The sequence below is a fragment of the Pipistrellus kuhlii genome, unplaced genomic scaffold, assembly GCF_014108245.1.
Source record: "Pipistrellus kuhlii isolate mPipKuh1 unplaced genomic scaffold, mPipKuh1.p scaffold_m20_p_60, whole genome shotgun sequence".
NCBI lineage: Eukaryota > Metazoa > Chordata > Mammalia > Chiroptera > Vespertilionidae > Pipistrellus > Pipistrellus kuhlii.
The window spans coordinates 1528984-1551819 of NW_023425563.1; the positions used below are offsets into that span (position 1 = coordinate 1528984).

At 63.9% G+C, this 22836-nt stretch overlaps 1 protein-coding gene across 6 annotated transcripts in view; it reads right to left on the reverse strand.

The window, feature by feature from the left end:
• Nucleotides 1-22836, reverse strand: part of LAMA5 (laminin subunit alpha 5) — a 46337-nt gene that overhangs the window by 11189 nt on the left and 12312 nt on the right. For 4 of the 6 annotated variants that reach the window (XM_036419994.2, XM_036419993.2, XM_036419992.2 and 1 more), the window contains exons 6-43: nucleotides 22707-22804; nucleotides 19872-19987; nucleotides 19370-19488; nucleotides 19181-19271; nucleotides 18853-18987; nucleotides 18698-18757; nucleotides 13689-13829; nucleotides 13476-13613; nucleotides 13254-13388; nucleotides 13033-13167; nucleotides 12823-12960; nucleotides 12305-12357; nucleotides 11998-12103; nucleotides 11839-11891; nucleotides 11645-11750; nucleotides 11180-11279; nucleotides 10892-11048; nucleotides 10650-10788; nucleotides 10352-10494; nucleotides 7925-8031; nucleotides 7693-7846; nucleotides 7203-7363; nucleotides 7023-7131; nucleotides 5133-5230; nucleotides 4842-5043; nucleotides 4638-4764; nucleotides 4023-4162; nucleotides 3674-3789; nucleotides 3382-3593; nucleotides 2849-3053; nucleotides 2516-2660; nucleotides 2225-2365; nucleotides 1975-2136; nucleotides 1729-1830; nucleotides 1564-1647; nucleotides 734-964; nucleotides 373-486; nucleotides 118-245 (exon numbers count right to left, since the gene is read on the reverse strand). In XM_036419994.2, coding sequence (XP_036275887.1) covers nucleotides 118-245; nucleotides 373-486; nucleotides 734-964; nucleotides 1564-1647; nucleotides 1729-1830; nucleotides 1975-2136; nucleotides 2225-2365; nucleotides 2516-2660; nucleotides 2849-3053; nucleotides 3382-3593; nucleotides 3674-3789; nucleotides 4023-4162; nucleotides 4638-4764; nucleotides 4842-5043; nucleotides 5133-5230; nucleotides 7023-7131; nucleotides 7203-7363; nucleotides 7693-7846; nucleotides 7925-8031; nucleotides 10352-10494; nucleotides 10650-10788; nucleotides 10892-11048; nucleotides 11180-11279; nucleotides 11645-11750; nucleotides 11839-11891; nucleotides 11998-12103; nucleotides 12305-12357; nucleotides 12823-12960; nucleotides 13033-13167; nucleotides 13254-13388; nucleotides 13476-13613; nucleotides 13689-13829; nucleotides 18698-18757; nucleotides 18853-18987; nucleotides 19181-19271; nucleotides 19370-19488; nucleotides 19872-19987; nucleotides 22707-22804 — 4901 coding nt within the window. The remainder of the gene's footprint in view (nucleotides 1-117; nucleotides 246-372; nucleotides 487-733; nucleotides 965-1563; nucleotides 1648-1728; nucleotides 1831-1974; nucleotides 2137-2224; nucleotides 2366-2515; nucleotides 2661-2848; nucleotides 3054-3381; nucleotides 3594-3673; nucleotides 3790-4022; nucleotides 4163-4637; nucleotides 4765-4841; nucleotides 5044-5132; nucleotides 5231-7022; nucleotides 7132-7202; nucleotides 7364-7692; nucleotides 7847-7924; nucleotides 8032-10351; nucleotides 10495-10649; nucleotides 10789-10891; nucleotides 11049-11179; nucleotides 11280-11644; nucleotides 11751-11838; nucleotides 11892-11997; nucleotides 12104-12304; nucleotides 12358-12822; nucleotides 12961-13032; nucleotides 13168-13253; nucleotides 13389-13475; nucleotides 13614-13688; nucleotides 13830-18697; nucleotides 18758-18852; nucleotides 18988-19180; nucleotides 19272-19369; nucleotides 19489-19871; nucleotides 19988-22706; nucleotides 22805-22836) is intronic. The other 2 variants (XM_036419995.2, XM_036419996.2) reach the window with 2 other exon arrangements.

A 22836-nucleotide genomic window follows, 5' to 3' on the forward strand; every position in this document is an offset into this window, starting at 1 on the left:
GGGCGGGCGTCACCACCTGCTCCCCGCGGGGCGCCTGTGCATCCAGGCCGGGAGCCAGGGCCTGCCTCGGGACCCCACAGCTCCGGGCCCCCGGAGTCGCGCTGACGGCCAGCTTACTTGTTGGAGAGCACGGAGACCGGGCAGGGGCAGCTGACGCAGGGCGCCGCGGGGTCCTCGGCGCCGCTGCGCACGAAGCCAGCCCGGCAGCGCTCGCAGCGGTCGCCCTCGGTGTTGTGCTGGCAGTCCTGGGCGGGGGGACAGGTCAGCGCCGACAGCCGAGGCCCCAGTTCCCACCCACCCCTGCCGGGTCCCTGCCCGGGCGCCTCCTCAGACCCACAGGCCCCTGTGGCTCCTCCCCCGAGGCCCACTCACCATGCAGGCGCCCGAGCCTGGGACGCAGCGGTCCGAGTGGCCGTGGCACTGGCAGGGGACGCAGCGACCCAGAAAGAGCCCTTTCACGTCCCGGTAGGAGCCGGGGGCACATTCCTGGGGGGGCATCGGGGGTCAGACTCAGAGCCGCGGTGGACAGAGCGGTGGGTGGTCAAGGGCTGGCAGGGACCCGGGGCGACAGGAGATTAGCAGACAGATGAGCTAGCAGCTGGCTCAGCCTGTGGCGGGAAGGTCGGGTGCTCTGAGGCGGAGAGAAGGGTGGGTGACACCAATGGGATGGAAGACAAGAGCGGGCACTGCAGGGGGGGGGCAGACTGACGGTGCCTGCCCCCTCCCACCTCACCTGGCACGAGTCCCCGAGGTAGTTGGCAGGGCACATGCACAGCTCCACATTGCTGGCCAGAGGCCCCCCGCCCATGGGGCCGGCCACCTCCAGGGCCACCCCGCGCAGGGCGACGGCCCTGGAGAGCTTGGAGAAGAGGGCGCGGATCTGCAGCTGCTGCAGGCCGGCCAGCACCATCATGAGCTCCTCGCGGGACACGGCGCTGTGGGTCTCGGTGTGCCGGAAGTTACCCTGCGGGGCCACCGCAGTCCTCAGAGGGGCAGACCGGGCCCGGCAGGCCCTCCCGTGGGGTGGGGTTCTCAGGCCCGGGGGGAGGGGGGTACACTGGGAGCTGGAACAACCCACCCGGGGGTGGAGGAGCCCAGGTGCCTACCTGGCCGTGCACAGAGCCAGCTCTGGTGTCAGATTTAAACAGACAGACAGTTGGAGCTTTAGAAGGAAATGTATGTGTGTGCTTTCTCATCTCAGAGAGACAAACACTTTCTTAAGGGAGACACACTACTAACTGAAATGAATTCATAGCCTCGAGCACAGAAAGTGTAAGAGCTGCTCTTCAGAAGACGTCTCAGAGACAGGTGAGCCGGCAGCCGGCGGAGCAGCTGTCTCCGAAGGCGGGACGGCACAGGGCTCCTCTAAGCGGGAGACAACGGCGGAGGGAGAGGGGTAGACACACACGGGAGGCCCGGCTGGGGGCGCGGAGTAGAAGCCAGCATGGGCTGGGAGCGTTGCCACGGGCAACACAAACGCCGAGCGGGGTGCGCCTGCCTGCTCCGGACCATTTCCCAGCAGGAGCGGCTTCTCCGGGCCGGCTGGTTCCCGCGCTCGCTCACCTCCACCAGCTGCAGCCGCCCCTGGTGCACGTGCCCGGGCTCCGGGCGCCCCGGCTCCAGGAACATGATGCTCATCTGGTTGCCCTGGGGAGGCGGGCAGCGCGGGGTCAGGCCGCCCAGCGCCGGCCCGGCTGCGCCCCCCGCGCCCCCCGCGCCCGCAGCCACCTGCAGCCGCACGTCCGGCAGGCTCTCCGTGGGGAGGAACACGTCTCCCCGCTGGCGCTCCGAGTGCAGCTCGTAGCGGAGGGTCCCCCCGTAGGACGACACCTGCGGGTGGGACAGGGGCGTGCTGGCCAGACCCGCTCCGCGGCCCACGTCTCCGCAGAGGCCCTGGGCGCCCCAGGCTGGCCTGGGGGCTCACGAGCCGCCCGCCGCCCGGGACGTCGCCCTCCGGAGCCGGCGGCCACTCACCCGGTCCCCCAGGTAGGAGGGCGGCGCCTGCCAGTACAGCTCGGGGACGGAGTCGGGCAGGTGCTGCAGGTCCGCGTGGAGCAGCCCCGCTTCCGCCCGCAGCTCATGGGGCACCACCTGCCGGTCACTGCTCAGCAGCGTCCAGCCCTCCATGTCCACGAACTGTGGGCACAGGGGCTCGGTGAGCGCCGAGGCCCGCCCGCCGGCGGGGGCGGCGTGCCCTCCGGGCGGAGCCCGCGCCTGCACGCACCTCCTGGCGGGAGTGGATGGCGCTCCGGCAGCGCTCGGTGGCCCCGAAGCAGAAGCAGCGGGTGCAGCCTTTGGGGTTGGCGGCGTCCAGCGAGAAGGTCCCAAGGCGGCACTGGTCACACCTGGGGCCCTGGACGTTCTCCTGGGCAGCGGCCGGGCAAGGCGGTTGGCAGCTGTGCGATGGCCTCACCACCTCGGCTCCCCGTCACCCCGGCTTCCGGGAGCCCGCCCCGCCCCCGAGGCTGCCCCCCGGGGTGAGGCAGGACGAGCGGGCAGGGCCTCCTGTCCTCACCTTGCAGTGACACTGGCCCGTGAGCGGGTCACACACGCTCGGCGCCGAGCCGGCCTGGTGGCAGTCGCAGGGGCGGCAGCCGGGGTAGCCGTAGAAGCCGGGGGCACAGGTGTCGCAGCGGCGCCCAGCCACATGGGGTCTGCACCTACCACAGGGCAGCAGAAGCGGGCTGGGCCCCCCTACCAGGCCCCCCACACCGCAGCGAGAGGCAGGCGGTCCCCTGCCCCCGAACTGAAGGAGAGGGCGCTGCGACGGAGGAGGGAGTGTGGGCCCCGGACCTCCGGGCCCAGACGTGCCACCCCAGCCCCGGCCCGCGGTCGGGCCCTGGCTCACCGGCACTGGCCGCTGTCCTGGTCGCAGGCGGGGTCGGTCAGCTCCTGCACGCCGGGCCTCGAGCAGTTGCACTCCTCGCAGCCGACCAGCGGGTGGCAGCCGAAGGTCCGGGGCTGGCAGGTGACGCAGGCGGGCGGCACGGTGCGCGGCGGGCAGAGGCAGTGGCCGGTGAGCTCGTCGCACAGGCGGCCCTCACAGTCGCAGGCTGCGGGGAGCGTGCACGGCTGTGGCCCCGCTGCCCCTCACGGAGGCCAGCCCGCAGCCCGCCCGCTCCCGCCCTGCCACCGGCTCCGGGCCCTGGCCTCAGGGGCTGCTCCGATGTGGGGTCCGCCACCTGGGATCGCCGTCCCAGAACCTTCTGGGCAGCCCTGCAAAGCCTGGGCCGGATGCTGCCTGAGGTCCCACAAGACAGGAGGGGGCCGGACTGGCCTGCCAGGCTCGAGAATGTTCTCCTGACCATGTCCACGTTTCCGTGGGAAGTCCCTCTGAGCCTGGGCGCCCCCTGCTGGCGAACCCGGAGACGGGGTACTCACGTCTGCAGCTGGGGAAGCCCCAGTAGCCGGTGGCGCAGCGAGAGCAGGCTCGGCCGATGACGTGAGGGCGGCAGGGACACTGGCCCCCGTAGGGCTCGCACGTGGGGCTGGTGGCGCCTACTTCGTGGCAGCCGCACGGCCGCGCCCCGTTGTTGTAGAAGAGGGAGAGAGACGTGGCCGCGTCTCGGCAGAACGGGGATGAGCTGGTGGGGCTGGGGTGAGGGGCAGGTGGTGAGGCCAGCTCCCTGCCCGGACCCCTGCCCTGCCCCCAGCCCACCCCGAGCCCGCCCACCTGATGTGGTAGCCGTGGGTGGCACACTGGCTGATGAAGTCATAGGACTTGTCCAGGGGCTCCTCCTGGAGGTAGCTGGAGCTGTAGGCGTCCTCGGGGACCACCAGCACGTACTCCTAGGGCACGGGGCCCGGTCACCTCCGTGGGCCCCGCAGAGGGCCCGCCCGCTGGAGCGCACCCCGGGGCCTCCGCACAGGCCGAGGCCTGGCCAGAGGGGGCATCACGGGGGCATCACCCCAGCCCTGTCCCCGCCCTCGAAGACTGCGGGTGACCAGGGTGGGCCGGGTGTGAGGAGCGAGGTGTGCGCAGGTTCGGGGCGTCTGCGTCAGGGACACCGCCGCGGACTCACCACCCAGAGCCAGCGGCCCTCGGGCACACGCAGGGTCACGGTGAGCTCGCTGTCGGTCACATCCAAAATGGCTTGGCCCTCGCATTCCACCAGGCTGCGGCAGCCATAGCCATGTGGGCAGAAGGTGGCGTTGGCATGCCCTGGAGAGGCGAGGAAAGGCAGGTCACCCCCCACCCTCACCGAGCCCCGGGCCCCAGACCCTCCGGGCGACCGCCCCGCAGGCACCAGGGCAGGGACCAGGCCCCCACACCACTCGGACCAGCCATGGCCCCTGGGCGTGGCGGAGCGGGGACAAAATGGGCAAACACGTAGAACACGTGTCCTCAACAAGGTCCCGTGGCACCCTGATGGCCTGCGGGTGACGGTGACCCCTGGCTCCTAAGGCACACGTGAGGAAGAGTCAGGAGGGGCTGCGGGCGGGCACTGGACGCTGTGGGCCCGAGGGCAACTCGTTTGAGAACTGACGACAGGAGAGGTGTGTGGACCTGCCACTCAGCCAGGTGACAGGCATCGGGCCACGGGCCACGGAGCCGCACGCCATCTGTGCACACCGTGTGGTGACCCCGCGGGGCTGTGTGGACGAGGGAGTCTGCCCGCCTGCCCGCCCCCGCTCACCGTGCCAGACGCGGCCCCCATTCACGAGGACCTCCACGGCGAAGGCGGGGTGGGCGGGCTGGTAGCCGTGCAGCAGGAAGGCGTAGCGGCCCAGGGCGGGCACGTGGGTGGTGAAGACCACGGTCCCCTGCAGGGACAGGCTCCGTGAGGGGCAGGTGTGGGCCATGGGCTCCCCCGCACATCCGTCACCCACACCGTCCTCACCTGGGGGTGCCGCAGCAAGGTGGGCTCGGCATCGGGGTCCACGGCGGTGGGGGGCCGTGGCTGGGGTCCGGACGGGGGTGCGCCTGGCGTGAGCTCCTGCGAGCGGGTCAGTGGGAGGCCGGGCGGCAAGGGCAGCACCAGGCAGTCCCGGAGGATGGTGGGCTGGGGTGGCTTCGGGAAGCGGGAGGGCAGGCAGGAGGTGCTGGGGAGGGGGGCGCGGGGCTGAGTGCGGCCTGGCCAGCGTGCCCACAGCCGCTCAGCCCCCCGCAGGCCAGCCCCTCCCGCCCCTACCTGCTGGGGCTGAAGGCCCCGTGGCTGCTGACGCAGTGGACCCGGGGCTCCACAAACTCCAGGCTGAACGTCTCCACGGGCACCAAGGTGATGCTGTGCTGTGGGCAGAAGGCCAGGCGTGCACGTGGGCACACAGGTGGAACCTATCCACACTGGTGTCCTACCTGAGTTCTGCTCTTTTGTAATATATTTTATTGATTTTTTACAGAGAGGAAGGGAGAGGGATAGAGAGAAACATCGATGAGAGAGACACATCCATCAGCTGCCTCCTGCACACTCCCTCCTGGGGATGTGCCCGCAACCCAGGTACATGCCCTTGACTGGAATCGAACCTGAGACCCGTCAGTCCGCAGGCCGACACTCCATCCACTGAGCCAAGCCTGTTAGGGCCCAAGTCCTGCTCGTGACACAAGTCCCTGCCTGCTCGCAGCTCCCGCCCTGACAGCCTCAGCCCTGAGGGCAGTGTCTGGGGCGGCACCTCCCGTTGTCCCCGAGCGCGGTCCTCTCGCCAGCCACGCCACTGACCGCCTGCCTCCCCCGCTCTGGGACGGCTCCCGGCGGGCATTCTGCCTGTGCCGCCCACTGCGATGGGAGTGAAGACAAATGTGGCCAAGCAGACGGCCGCGTGACCACGGCAACACACACGGGTCAGCAGAAGGGCGGGCGCCCTGTGGTTGTTACAGAAAGTCCCTGTAACAACAGAGGAAGGGTGCTGTGGTTTGGGGGGGTGCCCCGGGTGCTCCCCCGAGTGCACGGAAAGTTGGGCACACCCTCGTCCACGGCCACCAGCTGGGAGACAACGGGTCCCAGCGGGCCGCCCAGAGGCAGCCGCGGCTGTCCCCGCGGCCGCACACGGGAACAGCACCACGCCGCGGCCCTCTCCCGGCCCGGCTCTCGCTGTTCCGGACGCTTTTATAAAAACGTGCATCTATCGCTCTGGGAACCTCCTGAAGGCCCAGGCCAGTGGTCAGCAAACTCATTAGTCCACAGAGCCAAATACCAACAGGACAACTGAGAACCACATTTTTTAAACGTAAACTTCTCCTAACGCCTCTTCTTCAACACAGACTCGCCCAGGCCGTGGTATTTTGTGGAAGAGCCACACTCAAGGGGCCAAAGAGCCGCATGTGGCTCGTGAGCCGCAGTTTGCCGACCACGGGGCAAGGGAAGTGGCCGCAACAGACTTCGCAGAGGGCCAAGGCCAGCGTTTCTGGTCTGTGTGGAATAAACCCTGCCGCCCGGTTCTGGGCTCCAGAGCGATGGAGACGGCAGTGTCTGACCGGCTAATCGCGGCGACCTGGCCCGCCCGCCCGCGAGGCGGAGCAGAGGACCGGCCCCGCGGCCCCGGAGGCGCACTACGGACCCGCACAGACTCTTCCCGGCACAGGGCGGGCCTGTTCCCACGGCATCTGCTCCGGTAAATTGTACCCAAAAGGGATTCTGTGGAGATCACCACCCTCCCTGCTCCAGTGTGCCACCCTTCCCCAGGGGCCTGGTGTTACTATGAGAGGAAGAACCCTGCAGGTGGAAGGCTCTGGAAGAACAGACAGGCACGAGCTATCGGTGGCACTGGTGACGGGACCTGGGCTCGTTCCCTTCTCCTACTTTTCTTGATGTTAATCCTCACCTGAGGGTAATTTTTCCATTGGTTTTTAGAGAGTGAAATGGGGGGAGGGAGAGGGAGGAGAGAGAGAGAGGAACATGGATGTGAGAGACACTTCCTGCACGTGCCCAACCGGGGTTGGGGATTGAACCTGCAACCCAAGTAATGCCCTCTAACCACTGAGCACACCGGCCAGGGCACTTCTCTCTACCCTTTATGTGGGTTTAAGCTCTTCTGAAAGGCCTGCCGCCCGGGGCCCTGGGCGGTGCAGGAGTGCCGGGCCTTACCAGGAAGAAGTGCGCCTGCTGGGCCGTGAGCCGGACGCTGGCCTCTGTGTCCAGGTGGAAGGCCACCAGGTGGTGCTGCTCGTCCAGAGCGGTGCCCCGGCAGAGGGTGCTGGGTGGGGCAGGGGCAGTCAGCGGGTGAGCAGCCCTGGGGCCCAATCCCCCCACCTCCGCCCTGAGTACCTGTACAGGCAGGGGAGCAGCGTGAGCGCCCCCTGCTGGGGGAGACGCTGGGGAGTGTGCACGACCACACCCACCTCCTGGTGGGCCTCCTCGTTGGCATACTCCACCACCAGGGCATAGCGGCCCGGCCTGGGCACTGCCACCTGCAGCTGGACGTCCACCTGGGGACAGGGCGGTCAGAGGCCTGCCCGCCCCCCAGGCTCCCTGGGACACCCCTCCGGGGCCCTCCCCCAGAGCACGGGATCTCTTGGCCTCTGCCCTGTTCCCTCTGGCCTCCCTGGCCCCCGGCCTCACCTCTGCTGAGCAGAGCCCAGCGGTCCAGCCTGAGCCTGAGCCTGAGCCGCCCGCCACGCCCTCACCGTGGCCGGAGGCTGGGCTCAGAGGCGGCCCTGAGGTGTCCTGGCCCGTGTCCTCACTGCCACACGGACCGTCTCCCAGGCCGAGGGCACCCTTCCCGCAGGTCTCGGCCCCGCCCCCCGGGGACACGCACGTCATTGCCCTGGCAGACGGCCAGCAGGGGGTGCGAGGGGCTGAGCTGCTCCCGGGGGCAGGGCCGGGGCAGGCTGTTGTCCCGCAGACACAGGGCCTCGAGCCCGGGAGCCGAGGGGAAGCCGTCCAGGGGCAGGTGGGTGTAGAGCAGGCAGCTGCGGGCACAGTCTCCGTCAGCACGGGGCCCAGGCCCGCGTGCAGTGGCGGTCAGCCCCCCCTCGCCAGGCCCTCACTTCTCCCCAGCGCGCTGGGCGGCCGGCCGGAAGGTGCAGGCCTCCGTCACCCGCAGCTGCAGCAGGGCCGCCTCGTAGTAGGCACTGGGCAGCAGCACCACGTAGTCCTGCGGGGGGAGAGGCGTCAGTGCTGGGCCACCCCCTCCTCAGCCCGCTCCCCACTCTGCCACCCCCTCCTCAGCCCGCTCCCCACTCTGCCACCCCCTCCTCAGCCCGCTACCCACTCCTCAGCCCACTCCCCACTCTGCCACCCACTCCTCAGCCCGCTACCCACTCCTCACTCCGCTACCCACTCCTCAGCCCGCTACCCACTCTGCCACCCACTCCTCAGCCCGCTACCCACTCTGCCACCCACTCCTCAGCCCGCTACCCACTCTGCCACCCCCTCCTCAGCCCGCTCCCCACTCCTCAGCCCACTCCCCACTCCGATACCCGCTCCTCAGCCCGCTCCCCACTCTGCCACCCCCTCCTCAGCCCGCTACCCACTCCTCAGCCCACTCCCCACTCCGATACCCACTCCTCAGCCCGCTCCACACTCCGCTCCCCACTCCTCAGCCCGCTACCCACTCCTCAGCCCACTCTCCACTCTGCCACCCACTCCTCAGCCCGCTACCCACTCTGCCACCCACTCCTCAGCCCGCTACCCACTCCTCAGCCCACTCCCCACTCCGATACCCACTCCTCAGCCCGCTCCCCACTCCGCTCCCCACTCCTCAGCCCGCTCCCCACTCCGCTCCCCACTCCTCAGCCCGCTACCCACTCCTCAGCCCACTCTCCACTCTGCCACCCACTCCTCAGCCCGCTACCCACTCTGCCACCCACTCCTCAGCCCGCTACCCACTCCTCAGCCCACTCCCCACTCCGATACCCACTCCTCAGCCCGCTCCCCACTCTGCCACCCACTCCTCAGCCCGCTCCCCACTCTGCCACCCCCTCCTCAGCCCGCTACCCACTCTGCCACCCCCTCCTCAGCCCGCTACCCACTCCTCAGCCCACTCCTCAGCCCGCTACCCACTCCTCAGCCCACTCCCCACTCCGATACCCGCTCCTCAGCCCGCTACCCACTCTGCCACCCACTCCTCAGCCCGCTACCCACTCCTCAGCCCACTCCCCACTCCGATACCCACTCCTCAGCCCGCTACCCACTCTGCCACCCCCTCCTCAGCCCGCTACCCACTCTGCCACCCACTCCTCAGCCCACTCCCCACTCCGATACCCACTCCTCAGCCCACTCCCCACTCCGATACCCACTCCTCAGCCCGCTACCCACTCTGCCACCCCCTCCTCAGCCCGCTACCCACTCTGCCACCCACTCCTCAGCCCACTCCCCACTCCGATACCCACTCCTCAGCCCGCTACCCACTCTGCCACCCCCTCCTCAGCCCGCTACCCACTCTGCCACCCCCTCCTCAGCCCGCTACCCACTCTGCCACCCACTCCTCAGCCCGCTACCCACTCCTCAGCCCACTCCCCACTCCGATACCCGCTCCTCAGCCCGCTACCCACTCTGCCACCCACTCCTCAGCCCGCTACCCACTCTGCCACCCACTCCTCAGCCCGCTACCCACTCCTCTGCCCACTTCCCACTCCGCTACCCACTCCTCAGCCCGCTACCCACTCCACTACCCACTCCTCAGCCCGTTACCCACTCCGCTACCCACTTCTCAGCCCGCTACCCACTCTGCCACCCACTCCTCAGCCCACTCCCCACTCCGATACCCACTCCTCAGCCCACTCCCCACTCCGCTACCCACTCCTCAGCCCGCTACCCACTCTGCCACCCACTCCTCAGCCCACTCCCCACTCCGCTACCCATTCCTCAGCCCACTCCCCACTCCACTCCCCACTCCTCAGCCCGCTACCCACTATGCCACCCACTCCTCAGCCCGCTCCCCACTCCGATACCCACTCCTCAGCCCACTCCCCACTCCGATACCCACTCCTCAGCCCACTCCCCACTCCGATACCCACTCCTCAGCCCGCTACCCACTCTGCCACCCACTCCTCAGCCCGCTACCCACTCCTCAGCCCACTCCCCACTCCGATACCCACTCCTCAGCCCGCTACCCACTCTGCCACCCACTCCTCAGCCAGCTACCCACTCTGCCACCCACTCCTCAGCCCGCTACCCACTCCTCTGCCCACTTCCCACTCCGCTACCCACTCCTCAGCCCGCTACCCACTCCACTACCCACTCCTCAGCCCGTTACCCACTCCGCTACCCACTTCTCAGCCCGCTACCCACTCTGCCACCCACTCCTCAGCCCACTCCCCACTCCGATACCCACTCCTCAGCCCACTCCCCACTCCGCTACCCACTCCTCAGCCCGCTACCCACTCTGCCACCCACTCCTCAGCCCACTCCCCACTCCGCTACCCCCTCCTCAGCCCGCCCCCCTCTCGGCCCGCCCCTCCAGCCCGCCTCACCAGGAGCACGCCTTCGGCCTCCACGAGCAGGGCCCAGGTGCCGGGGTTCAGCACGAAGGGCTCCCCGAAGCCTCTCTGGGGCACGGTGACGAAGGAGGGCTCGGTGCTGGGCGGGAAGGCCACCGGCTGGCTCTGCTCGGTGCCTGTGGGAGGCGGGAGGAATGGACACAGCGCCGGGCCAGCCGGCAGGTGGCTCCCTCCTGTGCTGGGCCACGGGGCCGGGCGGGGGGAGGTGTGAGTGCGCGGGGGTCTGGCACAGGCGGGAGGGGAGAGGCTGGGAGCGGCCTGATGCACTCACAGTTGGCACAGGCGGCGAACTTGCCCTCCTCCTGCACAGACACCCGCCCGCTCACGCTCGAGGGCCCGCGGTTGACGTAGCGGAACACCAGCCAGAAGAGGTCAGGGGCGGTCACGTTCAGCCTGGCCACAATCCTGGGCTGGGGGACATGGCGCACCGGGGTCACCCCTCCCTGGCCGTTCACCGCTGGGTCCTGTGCCTCAGAGGCCTGCCCACCCACCGGGCATTTAAGCTGTGCCCACCTGGATGGGCGCCATCTGCGCGTAGCCCCTCCAGCTGAAGTTCTCAAACTCCAGGGGGTTGAAGCCGAAGCGCACGGGGTGGCCCTCGGGCGTGGCCGCCTCCTCCAGCTCTAGGCGCAGGTGGTGCAGGTCGGGGAGGTAGTGGTCCGGCGCCGGCCTGGCCACAGCACGGGGTCAGAGCAGCCTGAGGCTGTCTGGGGGCGGGCCCTGGTCCGGCACAGCCCCCGGGGTCTCCAGGGCCAACCCCATGGCCAGCTGCCTCCCCCACCGACTGCATGGGGTACCCACTTGCTGCAGGTGGGGCCATGCATGTTGGGGCGGCAGCGGCAGGCGCCCGTCCTGGCGTCACAGCCCTGGCCCAGCGCACCGCCGACATCACAGCGGCAGCCTGGACAGAGGGGTGAGGTCAGTGCTGCGGCCGCACCGCCTCAGGCCTCCTCCACGCCCGGCTCAGGGCACAGGCCCCGGGCTCCGTCCACCTTGTCAGGAAGAACGGGCTGAGAAGCCAACCGGGACTCGGCGCCGGAGGAAGGGGCGGGAATGAGGGTGACGTCTGTCAGGTGCAGGGTTGGAGGGAAGGGCCCGAGGGCAGAGCCCTCCCCAAGCCCAGCCCGGGCCGGCCGAGCACCAGGAACAGCTCGGTGAGTCCCAGTGCAGCGTCAGGCTGCCCGAGCCCAGAACCCCCGGCTCTGACTCCCGTCCCCCCAGGCCTCGGCCCCCGCCGTGTCTGAGGGCCCAGCAGGAGGCACTCACTGTGGCAGCCGAAGTAGCCGGCCTGGCCCAGCCCGAAGAAGCCGTCCTTGCACACGGCGCAGGTCTGGCCGCACACGTGGGGCTTGCAGAAGCACTGGCCGTTGCCCTGGGGGGAGGGCGAAGGTGGGGCTAGGCAGGGGAGGGTGTCCCACGCACCTGCCTCGACAGCCCCAGCACCTGGCCCTCAGACTCACCAGCTGGCACTCGGCAGCTCCACCCAGTGTGCCCCTGCGGTCGCAGCTGCAGCCTGCGGGAGGGGAGGGCAGGCCTGACGGTGGACTCTGAGGCCGACCCTCGCCTCCCTGTCCCTCCAGGGTCCCCCCGGCCCCAGCATGCACTCTGGGCAGACTCACGGGTGCAGCCCTCAGGGTTGCTGGGACTCAGTCCCCAGAAGCCAGGTTTACAGCGATCACAGCTTGGCCCCTCCACGTGTGCCCGGCACGTACACAGGGCCTGCGCCTGGAGAGGTTGAGACTGAGGGTCAGAGTGGGCCCCTCCTCCTATCTACCAACTCTCAGCCCTGGAGCCCGGCCTGCACACCTCTGGCGCCCCCCAGAGTGGACGGAGGGCCCGCCAGGGGGACAGATAGGCCCCGAGATTCCCCAGTGACCATTCGCAGGGGGAGCATCGGCCTCACCCCACCAAGGGCTGACAGCTCACCTCGGGAAGGACACGGTCGGCGGGGGCCAGGCCAGCAGGGTGGCAGGAGCCGGCTGTGGAGACACCACTGGTCATTCCTTAGTCACTGACCCTGACGGCAAAGAATCCCCAGGCCCAGCCAGGCCCCACAGCTCCCACATGTGCAGACAGCGTGAAGATGTGCACTTCCATGTTCTGGTCCCCACACCACGAGGGCATGTGCCCTTTCCCCGCCCCAGCACATGATTATGAACAAGCAACCAGCGCACTCAGCACATGTACACACATATGAACACACATGTGAGCACACACACGCACACAAACACAATGCGTGAACACACATCCAGGAACAAATACACGGAGATGTGCATGGACACTACGAGAATCATGGATACACACCACAGCATATGAACCTCACGTGAACGCATGCGAGAACTACTGTGTGGGCACATGCACGGGCACAGAGCACACCGTGGTGGGAACGCCCAGCACATGATGTGTGCAGTGCGTGAGCCTGAGTCGCACACGCACCACCTCACCTTCGCAGTAGGGGAAGTTGTAGGTGCCGGGTACACACGTGTCACACCGCAGCCCTGTCACTCGGGGCCGGCAGCTGCACTGCCCACTGCGGGGGTCGCAGGCTGTGTCCAGGGAGCCGTGGGCGGAGCAGTGGCAGGCTGGGGAGGACGGAGTGGGTTTGGGCGTGGCGTGGGCCGTGCCTCCCTCCCGCCTCCTGCAGGGACACTCACGGGCACAGGCGGGGAAGCCGTGGAAACCGGGGCTGCACTCCCGGCAGGTGGTGCCTGTGTAGCCAGGGCGGCAGCGACACGCCCCGCCTACACTGCAGAGCTGGTCCAGGGCCCCCTGGGGGTGGCAGTCGCAAGCTGCAAGAGACAGGGGCAGCCCATGGGCACCGGCGTGGCCCTCCTCCACCCACCTCCGGGCGTCTGCTGGCCCGCCCTCTGCTCACCCCGGCAGTCTGGGTAGCCGTGGTGGCCGGGGCGACAGCGGTCACAGTGAGGGCCGGCGAACTCCGGCCGGCACAGGCAGCGCCCAGCCTCGTCGCAGCCCTCGGGCAGGGTCCCCGCGGTGCTGCAGCCACACACTACGGGGCGAGAGGCACAGGGTGCTGAGCGGGGCAGACCAGACCCGCGCCCCCGCGCCCCCGCGCCCACAGGGCGGCCGTGCTCACGCTGGCAGAGGGGGAAGTGGAAGTAGCCGGGGGCACAGCGGTCACAGGCGGCGCCCTGGAAGCCTGCCCTGCACGTGCACTGGCCCGAGTCGCGGTCACAGTCACCGTCGGCCACTCCGGGGCTGGCGCACTGGCACGCTGCGGGAGGGCCACACTTGGTCCAGGGTCCGTGCGGGGACGGGCGGGGGCGGGGGCGGGTGGGGCTGCACTCACGGTGGCAGTCCTGGCCATAGAACCCCGGGGCACAGAGCTCGCAGTAGGTGCCCTGGAAGTTGGGCTTGCACAGGCAGCGTCCCAGCCGCGGGTCCTTCTGGCAGGCGTTGCCCTGGGTCCCGCCAGCGTTGCAGTCGCAGCCTGGGTGGGGCAGAGGGAAGCCTCAGAGGCCCTGCCGACCCGCCCTCCCCACAGGAACCTCCCTCTCCACAATCAGTATCCGTACTTATTCTATTTTTTTAATTTTATTTTTTTATTTTTACTGATTTCAGAGAGGAAGGGGGAGGGAGAGAGGGAGAGAGAGAGAGAGAGAGAGAGAGAGAGACAGACAGACACACACATCAATGATGAGAGAGAATCGATTGGCTGCCTCCTGCACGTTGGACTGAGCCCACAACCCTGACCAGAATTAAACCTGGGACCCTTTGGTCCACAGACCAACGCTCCATCCACGGAGCCAAACCGGCCAGGGCACATCCGAATGTTCCTACGCGGCACAAGAACTGAAAGACGATCAAAGGCAGGAGGGCCCTGGGCGTCCCGGGGGTCGCTTCGTAAGGGGTACAAACAACTAGCCACTGTGTGGGACATCCAACACTAACGTGATATTGTAGAAAATTGTAATTGAAAAAACATTTTAATTTTAAATCACACAAATAAATGACAATAAAAACCCCAGAAAGGGGAAGTCCAGGGAAAGCAGTAATGACTGACGAAACGGGCGACCACACACAGGGACTCCGTCGTCTGTGACGTAGACACCAGGTCCACCAGGCCGTTCATACAGCCACAAACATGTAACAGCTTCGCGACACGGCGAGAGAAAATGCTAGTCGTTTTTGTTGTCATTGATCCTCACCAGAGGATTTTTTCTCCATTGATTCTTAGAGAGTGGCAGGGACGAAGGAAGGGGAGAGAGAAACACCGATGTAGAAACACAGATTGGCTGCCTCCCTATTGGAGCCGGGATCAAACCTGCAAGCCAGGAACGTGCCCTTGGCCAGGCACCAAACCCGGACCCTTTGGTATCCAGGCTGACCACTGAGCAACACGGGGGTAGGAAGAAAGGAGGGAAAATGTGTTCAAGCCGAAACCGGTTTGGCTCAATGGATAGAGCGTCGGCTTGGGGACTGAAAGGTCCCGGGCTCGATTCCGGTCAAGGGCATGTACCTTGGTTGCTTATCCCCAGTAGGGGGTGTGCAAGAGGCAGGTGATCGATGACTCTCTCTCATCGATGTTTCTAACTCTCTATCTCTCTCCTTTCCTCTCTGTACAAAATCAATAAAATATATTTAAAAAAAAAAGAAAAAAAGAAAAATGTGTTCAAGTCTTACCTTGTGCATAGAGAGGGCCATGACTACCATTTAGATTTGTTACTGAGAGAGAAACAGCTCGAAATTTGTCCAAAGTATAAGGATGGCCGAGGGCCAGGACTTACAAACCCCCAGAGAAGAAAATACAAACCAACCAACCAAAACCAAAACACGTTTGGTTGTTCAAACAGCAAAAGGCAAGAGAGGGGAAATTAAGCCGAAAGGGAGAAACACCACCATCCCTGTGCCAGGCCAGCTCCCGTCTGAGGCAAAACCCAAGGCCTCAGTTTGACTCTCAAAGGACAACCGGGTCACGTCCTCCCGAAAGATCGCACCTGGAACCGCTCGGCAGGAAACAGCTGACACTCAGTGCAGGGAGAGAGGGTGAGCGTGGAGACAGGGACGCCAACCCAAGGCCACGAGCATTAACGGGGACACAAGGGATGTGTGCGGAGAAAACGGACTTACGCACCCACCACAAGAGGCAGCAAACCCAGGCCTCTGAGAGCAGAACAAACACGGTCTTCAGGTGCAAAAAGCTAAATAAACTACCCACAGTTCGAGAGTTTGGCAAAACCAGACTCCTAGAGAGACAGATGGAATAGGCTGTTCTCAGAATGGGCAAAAACCACGCTCGGACAGAGTGGATTTAACAGCACAATTAACACGCGTGCTGGAACAGGTGCACACACAGAGATCTGTATCCAACACAGAACACATGTTCCTGCCACATGTTCACGGAACAACCCAAAAGGCTGGAAAACAAAATACCAAATTCAAAACACAAAAAGCAGAAATCGTCCACTGCTGAATCTGACTATGATGCAGCAAAACGAGGACTGAACCGACAAGAAAGGACAGCGCCAGGCCAGTGTGGCTCAGTGGCTGAGCGTCGATCTGTAAACCAGGAGGTCGTGGTTTGGCTGGTTGGGGCACATGCTGGGGTTGTGGGCTTGATCCTCAGTGTGGGGTGTGCAGGAGGCAGCTGATAGATTCTCATCATTGATGTTTCTATCTCCCTCTCCCTTTCCCTTCCTCTCTGAAATCAATAGAGATTTATTTTATTATTATTATTTTTTTAAATATATATTTTATTGATTTTTTTACAGAAAGGAAGAGAGAGGGAGAGAGAGTTATAAACATCAATGAGAGAGAATCATCAACCAGTTGCCTCCCACACACCCCAACTGGGGATGTGCCTGCAACCAAGGCACATGCCCTTGACCAGAATCGAACCTGGGACCCTTCAGTGCTCAGGCCGACACTCTATCCACTGAGCCAAACCAGTTTTGGCAATAGAAATTTATTAAAAAAAAAAAAAAAAAAAAAAAGTGCAGAAAGAAAATCTAACCACCAAGAATGATAAGCATGCTTCTAAAAAAACTCTGGTCAAAAGCAAATAAAAACGGAAATGACCAACAATGTAGAAAAAAGCAATAGTGCGAACACAACAATCAACCTTGTGTGGTCGATACACCTAGCCAAAGCTATACTCTGAGGCAAACTGATAGCTTTGGCCCAGGTTCCTCAGCCTCAGGACCACTGACATTCTGTGCTGGACAACTACCATAGGGGTGGGGCCGTATTGTGCACTGTATGTTTGTTTTGTTTTTAAGATGCACTCTTCTTGCCGAAACCAGTTTGGCTCAGCTGATAGAGCGTCGGCCTGTGGACTGAAAGGTCCCAGGTTCAATTCCGGTCAAGGGCATGTACCTTGGTTGCAGGCACATCCCCAGTCGGGGGTGTGCAAGAGGCAGCTGATCGATGATTTTCATCGATGTTTCTAACTCTATCCCTCTCTCTTCCTCTCTGTAAAAAATAAAAATAAAATAAAAATCAATAAAATGTTTTTTGTTTTTTTAAAAAGATGCATTCTTCTTATTTTCTCTTAAATATCAGAGAGGAAGGGAGAAGGAGAGAGAGCACCATTGATCGGCTGCCTCCTGCACACCCCACTCTGGGGATCGAACCTGCACCAAGGCATGTGCCCTGACCGGGAATCAAACCGTGACCTCTTGGTTTCTAGGTTGACACTCAACCACTGAGCCACACTGGCTGGCATTGTGTGATTGCTGTACACCCAGCCTCCTTCACCCACTGGATGCCAACAGCACCCCAGTTACAACAACCAAAAGGGCATTTTAGACTTTTTCCTGGATCAAAATCACCCCCGCTTGAGAACTGCTGCTTTAAACCTTTGAATTGACAACTAAGAAAAATTGAAAAGAAATAATTCAAGAAGCTATCAAAAACTATAATAAACCACAAGAAAAGATAGAGAAGGCATTAGAGACTTTAGTTCCAAAATTTCTGTATAAGGAAACAAAATCTCTGCCCCAGAGTCAGAGAAAAACCCAAGCAATCTTGTAGTATAACCTTGGGCTATCCTTTGAAAATACCAATAAATTCAATGCATTACTGTTAGGTCAAATGAAGGAAGAGACAAAAAGAAAGAGAATAAAAATAGACAATCAAAGTCACGGGTTCTATTCTCAGCCAAGGGTACCCGCCCCTTTCCAAGTATTTCACAAGGTGATTTACAAATCAAAGCAAGATGGCATAAGCCAGAAACCTTTCTACCAGCCTCACTAATGAGAGCATCTATGTTCAAAGGCGGGTCCATGTTAATAGACTGTTATATAATCCACAGATTAAACGTGAAATACAGCTCGGGTGGGAACCTACTGAATTGAAGATATTTGCAAATGATACATTTGATAAGGGGCTAATATCGAAAATATATTGAAAACTCATAGCCCTGGCTGTTTTGGCTCAGTGGATAGAGCCTCCGACTGAGGACTGAAGGTCCCAGGTTTGATTCCGGTCAAAAGCACATGCTCGGGTTGTGGACTCAATCCCAGTTGGAGGCATGCAGGAGGCAGCCAATCCTTTCCCTTTCTCTCTGAAATCAATAAAAATATGTATTTTTAAAAACCCAGAACTCATACAATTCAATATAAAAATAAAAAACCCAACAGCCCTGGCCAGTGGCTCGGCTGACTGGAGCATCATCCCGTAACCAAAGGTTGTAGTTCAGTGCTGGGTGGGCACGCCCGCGGCCCGGGCTGCGGTAATGAACCTGGCTGTGTCCCAGAGCAGTGACTGGATTGAACGTGTGTGCTAGCGCCTGGCGCCCGGCGCTGGCAGGTGGTTTCACCGGAGAACAAGCTGGCGCCCCAGCCCGAGGGTCCCCTGGGTGCCTGCAGAACCCTCTTTGGGAACCCTTCCTACAGAAGAACTGCGGAGTTATGGGAAGCCTGAGCTGCAAGGATGTTTATCGGAACATTATTCCAGAGAAGACAGGGAAAGAGCCTAAGCCCCAGCCCGGGGCTGTGATGAACGCCACATCGCTCCGTGTGACCCGGGCCGAGGACTGACACGCGTGCAGCGTGCCGGTGCGCGGGAAACGCAGTCCTGAACGGTCGGCAGAGCACACGGCGTGTGTGCGAACGCCAGTGTGCGTGTCCACAGAGGTTCCCGCGGCGCCGAGCGGGTGCTGGCAGGCTGTCTCCTTTGACGGCGAGCTTACTTAAGGTTTCTGACCATTTCCCAGCATGAACATGTACTGTTCACAGAAAATGGAGAGAACCCAGAGGAATGTGACTGAAGCGAATAGCCCACCTCCCTGCGGGGCCTCCAGGGGCGCTCCTGCCCCTGCTCCAGGCACCAGGCGGAGGAGACCTCAGGGAAACTTACTCACGATCTGTCCGGCCTGCTGCACCTGAGCCACGGAGGGGCTGCGGGGGACGGACGAGGCTGGGGAGGAGACACGGTGTCAGCCGGGCTGCTCAGCACAGGCGGGGGGGCAGGGCCAGAGGGTCCCGGGGCCCGCCCCCCGGCAGCACCCTCACGGTAGCAGTGTGGGAAGCCCGTGAGGCCCGCAGCACACGCCTCGCACCGCTCCCCCGTGAAGCTGGGCCGGCAGTGGCAGCGGCCGGTCAGGTCCTCACACGTCCCGTCGGTGAAATTGGACTCGCAGTCGCAACCTGGGTGGGGGCCGCGCGACATGAGACCCACGCCGGGGCTCCGGCCAGGACGGGCGTCTCAGTCTGGGCAGCGGGGGAGCTGGCCGGCTCCCGGAGCGGCCTCCCGGAGTGACCGGGCCCTGGGGCACCGGTCTGGGCAGACCTGCTCCCAGCCACCCGTCCCCAGGACACCCAGCAGGTTGACCCCACTCACGACGGCAGGCGTGGGGCGAGTCCAGGGGCTGGTCGGGGTCACGATAAAAGCCGGGCAGGCAGCGTTCACAGTTGATGCCGGTGGTGTGATGCTGGGGGGTGGGGGGCGCCACTGAGTCCAGGGTGTCCCACCCAGCGGCACCTGGGCCCACCCACCCCGCCAGTGCCTGTCCTCCCGGAGCCCGCCCACCTGGCAGGCGATGCACACGCCGCCGCCTCGGTAGACGCGGTCCTGGTTCTGGCTGGCGTTGGTCCTGTCCACCTCGGGGTCGTAGTAGCAGTCGTCCGCGTGGCCGTGGCAGTTGCAGGCTGGAGGGAAGGGCAGGCACCCAGATGTCAGCAGGCCCCCAGGACCCCGCCTGGGGGACCCCAGACTTCATCCCACAAACCAGACAACCTCAGATGTGGCCAAACACACACATGTGCAGTCAGTGTGCAAGCCTGTGGGAGTACAGCAGTGAACATGCATGAGTGTTGTGTGTCCGCAACGAGCACCCATGTCTATGTGTGAACTGTACACACATGTGAAAATGTGTGCGCTCATGCATGTACAGCATGTAGGCACACATGCGTGAGAGTGTATCCATGGGCACTGCGTGTGCAGGAGTGAGCACTGCCAGTGTGTAAGTGTGCATGAGACCTGTGCATGTATGAGCTCATGCAAAAGCATGTGTGCACGTGGGGGCACTCACACTGGCACTCGTTGGCACTCTCGGGTGTGGCCGGCTTCCACTGCTGCTGGTTGAAGCCAGGGCAGCAGCGCTCACAGGAGCCCCCACACGTGTTGTGCTGGCAGGCGCACTTCAGCCTGTGGGACACAGGGCAGAGCGGGCTCAGACCCCACAGAAGAGGCAGGAGGCGGCCGAGGCGCACGGCTGTGGGTGGTGAGCTGTGCGCAGGACACTGCGTGGTCACCCTGAGCACCGGGTCCTGGAGCTGTGCCATCCCCTCTAGGCCAGGACCCGGAGCTCAGTCAGGAGCCCCTGAGTCCAGGGCCCTCTCCAGAGGCAGGTGCCAAGCACTGCTCCCTCTTCCGGCCAGGGAGACACACCCGTGGGAGGGCTGGAACCTGCCTGCTGCCCCGGAAAGCCGCTCCTGTTGGCGCAGGGGCAGGGGACAGCTGGCCACAGATGGGGACTGAGGCTGCAGCCACCTCCTGCACAGACACTCACGCCAGAGCCCCACCCGGCCCAGGCCAGCTGTCCTCCAAGGTGGGGCCAGAGGGAGCCGCGTGGGAGCTGTGTGTTTCTGGTCCTGGGCCAGCTCTGTGCACAACCCAGAGCTCCAGTCCCTCCGCCCCAGCCCGTCCCCGTGAGGGTCCGCACTGCCGCCCTCAGAGCCCAGGGACGCCTGGAGGGCAGGACCAGCTGCCACAGTAGGCAACCAGAGGCTGCAGCTGCTGTTAGACTTTCCAGTGACTGACATGGACGGGCACCCTAAGCTAGGCGTTCACATGGCTGTGCCAGGCTGGTGATACCCAGCACGGCTGGCAAAGCCACCCTTCCCAACCCAGGCCCCAGGAGCGCGGTCGCCACCGCACAGACAGGCCTGACCCACGCCCTCACGGAGCCCCGCAGACCCCGTAAAGCAAGGATGCTTAAAGACTGAAGCCAAAAAAGCTAAAACCTGTGAAAAATAGGTGGATGTGACAAAGAACCAGCGGAATGCCGTGAACAAAAACAAAATCTCTGCATGTGGGACTCAGTGGGTGGGCGCACTGCAGGTCAGACGCAGCCGGGGAGACTGAGCGGAAGCAGCGTCCGAAGGCAGTTGGGGGAAGGGGGGGGGGGGGAGGGGGGGGCCAGACACCCCGAGACGGAAGGAAACCAGGACCCGATTCCAGGGGAGAAGGGCAGGTGAGGAGCCCAGCAGGCAGAGGGACCGCCAAAGATGGTCAAGGTTAACGAAGAGTCGCGTTCTCAGATCCTGTCCTGGCCCCGTGGCTCGATTGGGGGGAGCATTACCCTGTGCCCCAAAGGATGGCAGGTTTGATTCCTGGTCAAGGCTCATGTCCAGGTTGTAGGTTTGATCCCCGGTTGGGGCATGTACAGGAGGCAGCCGATCAATGTTTCTCTCTCTCTCCCTTCCTCTCTCTCTCTCTTAAAAAAAAAAAAAGCATGAGTCTGAGGCAGAGAAAACATGACCACCCCTTAACACCACAGAGTGGGCCAGCAGAGCACCAAGAAGATCACAGACACTTCCAGAAGATGCCCAGGCAACAGCGCGCAGGATGGGGGACTCTCCCAAGCATCCAGAGATGCCAAGAGACCAAGTGTTGAGAGACATGACCTTCAGCCAGAATTTTATAGCCAGCTCACGTCTCACCCACGAGTGAGGGCAAAACAGCCAAACAGGACTACGACAAACAGAACCGGGCAAGACTCACCAGCTGCCACAGCCTGGCTGTGTTCCCCCATTCAACGTGACGGCCGTGGGGTCTATGGGCCATTAGGTCCTGGGGTGGAGCCTTCACTAAAGGGACTAGTGTCCTTATAAAAGCAGCCCGGAGAGTGCCCTGTCCCTCTGCCCACCATGTGCGGATGCGGTGAGAGGACCACTCTGGGACCCAGGAAGGGGCCCCCCGCAGCCCCCAAAACTGTGAGGAGCGAAGCATGATCTGTGGTGCTTTGTAACAGCAGCCAGAGCAGCCGGACACTGACAGCAACCACCACGACTTCCGTCTGGGGGGGAAGGGAGGCACTGGTGTGTGCGGGGGCCGGGGCCGGGGCCTGGGGACGCCGCGCAGCCTGTGCCCGGCCTGGGCGTGCGGTGAGCAGGGCGGGTGCGGTGCCGCCCAGTGGGCAAGGGCAGACCTGCCTCTCTCCCGAGAACACTGGCTGCCCGGCGAGCCCCTGCCCACCGCACAAGTCCCTGCTTGGCACCAAGGTGCTCAGAGCCAGCCCCGTGCCTGAGCACAGCCGGCAGGCGGGGGCCTGCCCAGGGCGGCGCCGAGTGTGGACAGCGGGGGTCCTCAGGGCCTGCTGTGCCCTCCCTTTTCAGACCCGTTGGCTGCAAAGCACTGGTTTGGGTTCACCTCTATGCTGTCTGGGCTTCACTGGTCTCCCTAGGAATTGGGGTGTAGACAAAGCAGTAAAACCCCAGCAGGAGGCACAGAGAAGACCCCAGATCCAAGAGCATGGTTTTGAGGCAGGGAAGGCACAGGGCACAGCTGCTGGTGCTGGTTAGACGCAGGTGCGAGCCCTGCCTCGCGGGCTGGCGCCCTCAGCTCCCCACCCAGGGCCGTGGGCCCGGCTGCGGTGGGGGGTGAAGCGGAGGGTGGGGGCGGCGGGCAGTGTGTGGGGGGCAGGCAGAGGACAGGGTGTGCAGCCCCGGCAGACGCCTCCCTTGGCGACTCCTGTCCGCCAGGCCCCAGGCTCAGGGTCTGGACAAGAACTTCACCTTCACGGGCAGCTGGGCCCAGGCACGGCCCCTCCGCCTCGCTGTGCACACGGGAAAGACGCACGGCGTGGCGGCCAGGTGGCGGGGGATGGGGGGTGGAGGGGATGGGCAGGAGCCGAAGACCTCACCTGAAGGGGTCTGCGGGGTCTGTGGAGTCACACACATCCGCGTGGCCGTGGCAGACGCAGCGCCCGCCAATGCTGATGTCCTTGATGCTGTAATAGTACTGCACGCCTGGCTGTGAGTGTGGTGGCCCCC